We start from the raw sequence: 9689 nt of genomic DNA, 5'->3' as shown, positions 1-9689 counted from the left end.
CTATTATCCTTAGCCTCACGGTGGGCGCCAAACTGTTTACACGAAAAATCGATAACAATTGAATTTATACGCAGTTTTAAGGATACGTGATATAGCTTGGCACAAATTGAGGAAATGTATATGTATATTAATATTGAAATTGACTGTAAAAGAAATGAACGCAAACCAAACGAATCGAATAGCCTTAGCCCTCGAGTTCGATCACCCTCAAACCAAGTGGAGATTCAAGTAATATAAGAACAGAATAACAAGATATTGCAAGCTAAAAGAAGGTAGTATTTTTCTTTATATTGCCTGAAAAGATCTGTCTTTACAAATGATACACCCCCTTTATATAGTAGGGAAGTCCTACTATTGATACAATGCTAATACAATTAGGAATCTCATGATAGGCTAATTAGTTGGCCGCTCCTTGATTTACGCCGTGTTTCTCGCATGATTGCGGATATTTCGGCTTTTCGTTATTTGGCTCGGTAAGCTTCACTCGATCTTGCTCGGTCACGATCTTGGCCAGTCTCGATCTTGGCCGATCTCGATCTTGGCCCGACCTCGATCTTGCTCGGTCTCGATCTTGGCCAAGGTCGATCTTAATCGATCTCTGAGTCACGAGCTCGGCAATTTGCATTCGTACCATGGTTCGATATAACACGAGTTTGAACTTTGCACTATCATGTTCTACTCTCGATAAGTCATGCGAAAGGCAAGCCCGATTTCGACCGTATACAACATGATGAATATTTGTCATTGGAAACTTATTGATTAGTTCTTCCTCTCAAATTTTGTGCCTTGTAAGCAGTACATGAATGATTTATTTAATCACACTTGAAGCTTTCATTACTAAATATATGTGAATTTTTTGCATGTTGGGAGCTAATAAGATGTGCAGGGTATGCCCCCCAAGTATGTCAGGAAAGAAGAAAGTTGACTTGCATTGAATGTATTTCATGCTGCGAGTAAAAGCAAGTGAGGTTGCTCTTCGGAGAGTTTAAGATTTGGCACTTGAACAACCTGGTATAAGACAAGCATAAATGGAATTTTGGGCTTGATCATGTATAAGAAAACCAGAAGAGTGACTTAAGTTATAACTGATTTTTCTGGTTTATATTACCTCAAAGCCAACCTTTTGATACAGCTTTTGTGCAGGTCCGTTGTTGGTATGTACATGCACGAACACCTTTTCTGCACCTGTCAGATTATATTTAGGTGTTTTGGTGATACAAGCAATTATGGAACTGGTGCATCCTAATTCCTTACCATTTGCTTTCGCCGATCTAATAGCATAATGTAACATGTTTCTTGCAACACCCTGCCTTCGAGCAGATTTGGCAACACATAAATTTGCAATATAACCATATCTGTTGGAGGATCTTCTTTCAATGTTGCAGAAAACTTGGGCATTCACCCTTTCCTGTGGAACAGAAAACTTTCAAATCTTTGAAATAAAAGATTACCGCTATCTTTTTATTTAAGGTACACCAGAATACCCCAGGAAAATCCTCTCCATGTGACAAGTGCCCAATCATCAAATCTAGAGTCCCAACAACACTCTTAAGTACTGTATGTCTGTTATTCTTTTCGAAATTGATAAGTTGAAGATTCAACTGAAGGAGGAGTTCGAGATGAAGGATCTGGGTGAGGCAAAGAAAATTCTTGGCATGGAGATAATAAGAGATAGACGTACAAAGAAACTCTGTTTATCTCAGAAAGAATATTTGAAGAGAGTACTAAAGCGTTTTGGCATAGATAAGAAGACTAAGCCAATTAGTACGCCACTTGCTCCCCATTTTAAGCTAAGTACTACTATGTCGCCAAAGGATGAAACTGAACAGGAGTATATGTCAAGGGTACCATACGCAAATGTTGTTGGTAGCTTGATGTATGCAATGGTTTGTACGAGACCTGACATTTCACAAGCCGTTGGAGTTATTAGCAGATATATGCATAATCCAGGAAAGGAGCATTGGCAAGCTGTGAAATGGATTCTACGGTATATTCATAGTACTGTAGATGTTGGGTTAGTTTTTGAGCAGGAAGGCAATCGGTCTGTAGTTGGATATTGTGACTCAGATTTTGCGGGTGATCTGGACAAACGAAGGTCAACTACTGGTTATGTGTTTACTTTTGCAAAGGCACCAGTTAGTTGGAAGTCTACTTTGCAGTCAACAGTTGCTTTGTCTACAACAGAGGCAGAGTACATGGCTATTACGGAGGCTGTGAAGGAGGCAATTTGGCTTCAGGGGTTGCTAAAGGAGCTTGGTATTGAACAAAAAAATATTACAATTTTTTGTGATAGTCAAAGTGCTATTCAATTAGCGAAGAACCAAGTTTATCATGCAAGGACGAAGCACATTGATGTTCGGTATCATTTCGTACGAGAAATCATAGAAGAAGGTGGAGTCACGGTGAAGAAAATTCATACTACGGAGAACCCTGCTGATATGCTGACAAAAGTGGTGACTGCGGTCAAGTTTCAACATTGTTTGGATTTGATCAACATTGTTGAACACTAAAGATTGAAGATGAAGACACAACCAAAATTTGTTATTGAGAGAAAATTGAAGATGTGGAATTTTGCCAAGGTGGAGATTTGTTGAAATTGGCAAAAGTACCACATCGGTGGATGACAATTTTGAATGAGAATTTCACCCTATAAAAGGAGGCCTAATGTTTAGGATTTAAATACACCTCTCATTTGCCTTTTATCTTCTTAAGGCATTTGTATCTTCTCTCTTTAGTATTATTTCACTTGTAATTTTGGAGTGGAATAAAATATTGATTGTGTCCGAGGAAGTAGGCAAAATTGGCCGAACCTCGTAAATTCTGGTGTTCTTTTATTGTTGTCTTATTGTCTTGTTTATTATTTAGTGGTTGTCATAATTTTTGGTATAGTAGTTGTGACTCATTCACACTATATACATTTGGCTTCCGCAACAATTGGTATCAGAGCCAAGGTACTGTCTAAGTATGCTCTGTGGTTGCAGCATAGTCTGATCTTCCACATCAGAAAAGATCTATCTTGGTAACTGAGTCAAGGTTCTGTCTGAGTATGCTCTGTGGTTGCAGCTTAGTCTGATCTTCCACACCAGAAAGGAAATAATCTTGATTTGTGTCGTCAGCTACTAAATAATATTTGTGTCAAAATGGAAGACAATAAACAAGAAGAATCTACATCAAGTGTCAATAATACGTCATCGTTGGCATCTTCGCTTATGACAAGAATTGTGTCAAATGCGAAATTTGCGGTAGAAATTTTTGACGGGTCAGGACATTTTGGGATGTGGCAAGGCGAGGTTCTAGATGTTCTTTTTCAACAAGGGCTAGATCTTGCCATTGAAGAAAAGAAGCCAGATGTTATTGGAGAAGAAGATTGGAAAATTATCAATCGTGTTGCTTGCGGTACCATTCGATCCTACCTTGCTAGAGAGCAGAAATATCCATACACAAAGGAAACTTCTGCAAGTAAATTATGGAAAGCACTGGAGGATAAATTTTTGAAGAAAAACAGTCAAAATAAATTGTACATGAAGAAGAGACTGTTTCGCTTCACCTATGTTCCTGGTACCACAATGAATGAACATATCACCAGTTTCAATAAGTTGGTCACAGATTTGCAAAATATGGATGCAACTTTTGATGATGGTGACTTGGCCTTGATGTTGTTGGGGTCACTTCCTAATGAGTACGAGCACCTTGAAACTACTCTACTCCATGGAAATGACGAAATTTCTCTCAGAGAAGTTTGTTCGGCTTTGTACAGCTATGAACAAAGAAAGGGAGAAAAACAGAAGGGCGGAGAAGGAGAAGCACTAATTGTGAGGGGTCGTCCTCAAAATCAAACGAGGACTAAGAAGGGAAGATCCAAGTCGAGATCTAGACCCAGCAAAGATGAATGTGCCTTTTGTCGAGAAAAGGGGCACTGGAAGAAAGACTGTCCGAAGTTGAAGAATAAGGCCAGACATAACAATGGAAAGGCCATTATGGATTCAAATGTAGCTGATTGTGATGATTCAGACTTCTCATTAGTTACAACAGAGTTATCAACATCATCAGACATATGGTTGATGGACTCAGCTTGTAGCTATCATATGTGTCCCAACAAGGACTGGTTCGTGAATTTTCAAGAAGGAGAATATGGAGTCATCCACACAGTGGATAACAGCCCTCTTACCTCATATGGCATTGGTTCAATAAGATTAAGAAGCCATGATGGAATGTTCAGAATATTAACAGATGTTCGATATGTACCGGGTTTGAAGAAGAATCTCATCTCTGTGGGAGCCCTAGAATCAAAAGGGTTCAAAATCATTGCAGAAAATGGAGTGATGAGAATATGCTCCGGTGCACTAGTGATAATGAAGGCCAATCGAAAGAACAATAACATGTACCGCTATCGTGGTAGTACAGTTATTGGGACAGCGACAGTGACATCCAGTGATGACAAAGAGGCAGTAGCAACCAGGCTATGGCATATGCGCTTGGGATATGCTGGAGGGAAATCCTTGAAAGCTCTATCTGATCAAGGATTGTTAAAAGGTGTAAAGACTTGCAACTTGGAATTTTGCGAGCATTGTGTCAAAGGGAAACAAACAAGGGTTAAATTTGGTACAGCGATCCATAATACTAAAGGCATTTTGGATTATGCACATTCTGATGTTTGGGGTTCTTCCAAAACACCTTCATTGGGTGGGAAGCACTATTTTGTATCCTTTGTTGATGATTTTTCCCGAAGAGTGTGGGTGTATACAATGAAGAGGAAAGATGAAGTGTTGGGAATTTTTCTCAAATGGAAGACGATGGTGGAGAATCAAACAGGAAGGAGGATCAAGTGTATTCGCACAGACAATAGAGGTGAATACAAAAATGATCATTTCAATAAGGTCTGTGAAAATGATGGCATCGTCCGACACTTCATTGTCAGACATACACCACAATAGAATGGAGTGGCAGAACGTATGAACCGGACTTTACTGGAGAAGGTACGGTGTATGTTGTCCAATGCTGGCTTGGGCAAAGAATTTTGGGCTGAGGCAATTACATATGCATGCCACCTCATTAATCGTCTACCATCTGCTGCTATTGATGGCAAGACACCATTTGAAAAATGGTATGGAAAACCTGCTGTAGATTATGACTCTTTGCACGTGTTTGGCTCAATTGCATACTATCATGTGAAAGAGTCAAAATTGGATCCGAGAGCAAAGAAGGCTATATTTATGGGGATTACTTCTGGAGTCAAAGGATACCGCTTATGGTGTCCAGAGACAAGGAATATTATATTCAGCAGAGATGTTACCTTTGATGAATCTGCCATAACAGATAAGGTGACAGTTGAAGATGTCAAACAAACTGGTGGTGCATCAAAGCAGGTGGAGTTTGAGGGAAAATTTATTTTTCCTACACAAGAAGCAGAGGAGGAAACTCATGAAGATTACCCTCTGGAAGAAGAGCCAGTAAAGAGGGAGATTCATACTCAGGAACCTCGACAACAACTTGAATCAATAGCAACCAGCAGGCCAAAAAGGACAATAACGAAACCTGTTCGTCTCATAGAGACAATTGCTTGCGCAACCTCAATTGTAGCTGATGGTGTTCCTACCACTTATAAAGACGTAATCCAAAGTTCAGAAGAAGATAAGTGGAGGATTGCCATGAATGAAGAAATGCAGTCCCTTCATCAGAATCATACATGGAAATTGGCCAATCTCCCGAAGGGAAAGAAAACAATTGGGTGCAAATGGGTATTTGCAAAGAAAGAAGGATTTCCTAACCAAGAAGATGTTCGCTACAAAGCAAGATTGGTGGCCAAAGGATATGCTCAGAAGGAGGGAATTGATTACAATGAAGTATTTTCTCCAGTTGTAAAACATTCCTCCATTAGAATTATGTTGGCTTTGGTAGCACATTTGGATTTGGAACTAGTTCAGATGGATGTAAAAACGTAAACTTGGAGGAGGAAATCTACATGAATCAGCCAGAAGGATTCAAAGTTGCTGGAAAAGAAAATATGGTATGCAAACTTGAAAAATCATTGTACGGATTGAAACAATCTTCTAGACAATGGTACAAGCGATTTGACAAGTTTATGTTGCGGCAAGGATACAAGAGAAGCAAATACGATCATTGTGTGTATTTGCGCAAACTTAATGATGGTTCCTTTGTATATCTTCTCCTATATGTTGATGATATGTTGATAACTTCCAAGAATTCGGAAGAAATTGATAAGTTGAAGATTCAACTGAAGGAGGAGTTCGAGATGAAGGATCTGGGTGAGGCAAAGAAAATTCTTGGCATGGAGATAATAAGAGATAGACGTTCAAAGAAACTCTGTTTATCTCAGAAAGAATATTTGAAGAGAGTACTACAGCGTTTTGGCATAGATAAGAAGACTAAGCCAATTAGTACGCCACTTGCTCCCCATTTTAAGCTAAGTACTACTATGTCGCCAAAGGATGAAACTGAACAGGAGTATATGTCAAGGGTACCATACGCAAATGATGTTGGTAGCTTGATGTATGCAATAGTTTGTACGAGACCTGACATTTCACAAGCCGTTGGAATTCTTAGCAGATATATGCATAATCCAGGAAAGGAGCATTGGCAAGCTGTGAAATAGATTCTACGGTATATTCATAGTACTGTAGATGTTGGGTTAGTTTTTGAGCAGGAAGGCAATCGGTCTGTAGTTGGATATTGTGACTCAGATTTTGCGGGTGATCTAGACAAACGAAGGTCAACTACTGGTTATGTGTTTACTTTTGCAAAGGCACCAGTTAGTTGGAAGTCTACTTTGCAGTCAACAGTTGCTTTGTCTACAACAGAGGCAGAGTACATGGCTATTACGGAGGCTGTGAAGGAGGCAATTTGGCTTCAGGGGTTGCTAAAGGAGCTTGGTATTGAACAAAAAAATATTACAATTTTTTGTGATAGTCAAAGTGCTATTCAATTAGCGAAGAACCAAGTTTATCATGCAAGGACGAAGCACATTGATGTTCGGTATCATTTCGTACGAGAAATCATAGAAGAAGGTGGAGTCACGGTGAAGAAAATTCATACTACGGAGAACCCTGCTGATATGCTGACAAAAGTGGTGACTGCGGTCAAGTTTCAACATTGTTTGGATTTGATCAACATTGTTGAACACTAAAGATTGAAGATGAAGACACAACCAAAATTTGTTATTGAGAGAAAATTGAAGATGTGGAATTTTGCCAAGGTAGAGATTTGTTGAAATTGTCAAAAGTCCCACATCGGTGGATGACAATTTTGAATGGGAATTTCACCCTATAAAAGGCGGCCTAATGTTTAGGATTTATGTACACCTCTCATTTGCCTTTTTTATCTTCTTAAGGCATTTGTATCTTCTCTCTTTAGTATTATTTCACTTGCAATATTGGAGTGGAATAAAATATTGATTGTGTCCGAGGAAGTAGGCAAAATTGGCTGAACCTCGTAAATTCTGGTGTTCTTTTATTGTTGTCTTATTGTCTTGTTTATTATTTAGTGGTTGTCATAATTTTTGGTATAATAGTTGTGACTCATTCACACTATATACATTTGGCTTCCGCAACATCTTTGTCCTTAATTCTTTTGTGTCGAGCTAAAAATTGCTCAAATCGATGATTTTCATCTACTATCATATAACTTATAATAAAATTAACTTACAAGTTTACATAAAAATAATAAATGCATGAAAATTAATTTATCAAAATTATACGCCAAAATTAAAATATAAAATTAATATTATAAAGATATTACATAAATATAATTAGATATATATAAAGAGATAAATTTAAAAAATTAAATAATTAAAATAATAATAAAGTAATAGAGAATAGTAACGGAAGAACTGAATACTATTCATTATCATTTTGAAGCAAAAGAAATGGAGGAGCATTGGAGCCAAATTTCTCCAAATTTCTCCGAAAACTGACGCAAAATGCAGCAGCGTTGGAGATGGCGTAAGAGATTGAATATATGAGAAACTTATACTATCATGAAACAGGGTACATACCGATCATTTTGGCGGTCTTCCCAATGAGACTCTGCTCTCAGCCATGCTGCTGTCTGTCAAAAACACATACAGCTTTGAGTGCAGCTTAGCCACTAACTGAGGCTGAACATACATTCACTAAAGATTATATTGTGGAAAAATGATACTAACCCAATATTCTTCGTCAAACATGGCTTCACGTGCCATGAACTGACCAAATTCGAGCCTGTTTTCCTGGTGTAACACTTCATCTGGCAGCTGCATTCTATCAAAATGGAGATTTGATGTGTAACTTGTCTCAGACTGAGACTGCAGAAACGGATAGCGATGGAATTCTGTAGATACTTCTTTCTTCCCTATGCCCGAGGAATTTTGATCCAGTGACCTGCTTAAAGTAATTAATAAGAGGTTGATCTTTACTTTCTTATGTATAATATAAATTAATGCGATGGCGTTTTCCGGAAATATATGAACTTACTGACATTGTCCAGGAAGCAGAAATGTTCAGATGTCTGGAGAGACTTCCCATTTTAGAGCAAGAATTTGTGAGGAAATTACCACAACTATGGAAAGCCATTGTTGACATTTTTTATGCTTTTCTTGGTGAGGAAATGAGAAACTTAGAAGCTTTTTAATTCTTGAGCACCAAACAGAGAGGCCAAAGATATACTTTGAAGGCTGTAATCCACATAACAACTCAGCAAACTAATCACATCAGATTTTAAGTATCTTCTTTAGTACCTAGACTATCTAGTGCTATTTTTGTTTTGCTTTTAATCTCGACTTTGTACCTTGAACTCCTCTTATACGACTTTCAAATAGTATAGTTAATCCAAAGTTTAAATAGAGGAGGAGAGTTAGTAGATTGGCGATTAGCGCAAAATAGATAAATTATGATGAATAACTGACATTGAGTAGTTTAGGATCGGGCACGGGTGAATTTAAGATGTTTGAAGTTAATATTCTGGGATTGAGACACATATGATTGATTATAACTTTGTTTGGAAAGCTTGTTTAAACAGAGCTAATTAATTTAAAGTTTAAACAGAGAGCAACGGCCACAGCTAGGAGGTTGTCTGTGTGCTAGTAAAATTTGGTATATCCTATGAAACATTGATTTGTGGAGCACATGGGTTTGGAAAGGAAACCATTAGCGGCTATTATTAGGTGAAGGCATATCATTGTCATCCATATGTGGATCTATAGCAGCCAGCCAGATTGCTTCCTTGTCATCCTCACGTTACATTTTAATATTTAATACAACAAATGGGATCACCGATTTTACACTACTTTTTTTCTCTATATAATAAACTTTCTGAGTTGTCTATTTATTGCAGGATAATGTGTCCACAAGAATTATTCATCACTTGTTATCTACAAAATAGACTGTAGTTCAGATTATTGTCTTTGTTGGATCGATATTGGTTTCTTTATTTTAGCAAATTATTGACTGAAAATAGATAAAGATTATGGGTTTCTTTATCCAGACAAGGAAAGATTGGTACCTTTTACATAATTAATATTTTAGTGGGATGGCCAATGATCCAGCACTGCCTGAAATACGAGCTCATGATACTATAGTTTGACTTGTGACAATTTGATAGCAAAAGAAACATTAGGATTATATTGTAAGTGGATGTAGGCAATTGAATAATACTTCAAAGTGGAAGAGGTGAATTATAATTTTTCTTTTTTTTTT

General features: G+C 37.7%; 1 protein-coding gene and 1 long non-coding RNA gene across 2 annotated transcripts; one reads left to right on the top strand and one right to left on the bottom strand.

The window, feature by feature from the left end:
* Positions 1-255: 255 nt before the first annotated feature.
* Positions 256-9083, bottom strand: LOC104105190 (GCN5-related N-acetyltransferase 6, chloroplastic-like). Its single transcript, XM_070175965.1, has 8 exons — positions 8473-9083; positions 8162-8375; positions 8001-8064; positions 4403-4512; positions 1485-1628; positions 1255-1408; positions 1109-1185; positions 256-1008 (listed from the first exon to the last, which is right to left on the bottom strand). The coding sequence occupies exons 1-8, from the start codon at positions 8574-8576 to the stop codon at positions 943-945; spliced, it is 933 nt and encodes a 310-aa protein (XP_070032066.1). The 5' UTR covers positions 8577-9083; the 3' UTR covers positions 256-942.
* LOC138891507 (uncharacterized) lies at positions 2660-7525 on the top strand. Its single transcript, XR_011407779.1, has 2 exons — positions 2660-2790; positions 7428-7525. It is a non-coding gene; the product is annotated as an uncharacterized lncRNA (long non-coding RNA).
* Positions 9084-9689: the final 606 nt, after the last annotated feature.

This window comes from Nicotiana tomentosiformis, chromosome 5 (assembly GCF_000390325.3).
Source record: "Nicotiana tomentosiformis chromosome 5, ASM39032v3, whole genome shotgun sequence".
In the NCBI taxonomy this organism is placed as follows: Eukaryota; Viridiplantae; Streptophyta; class Magnoliopsida; order Solanales; family Solanaceae; genus Nicotiana; species Nicotiana tomentosiformis.
This window is presented reverse-complemented; position numbering and strand designations above follow the sequence as displayed.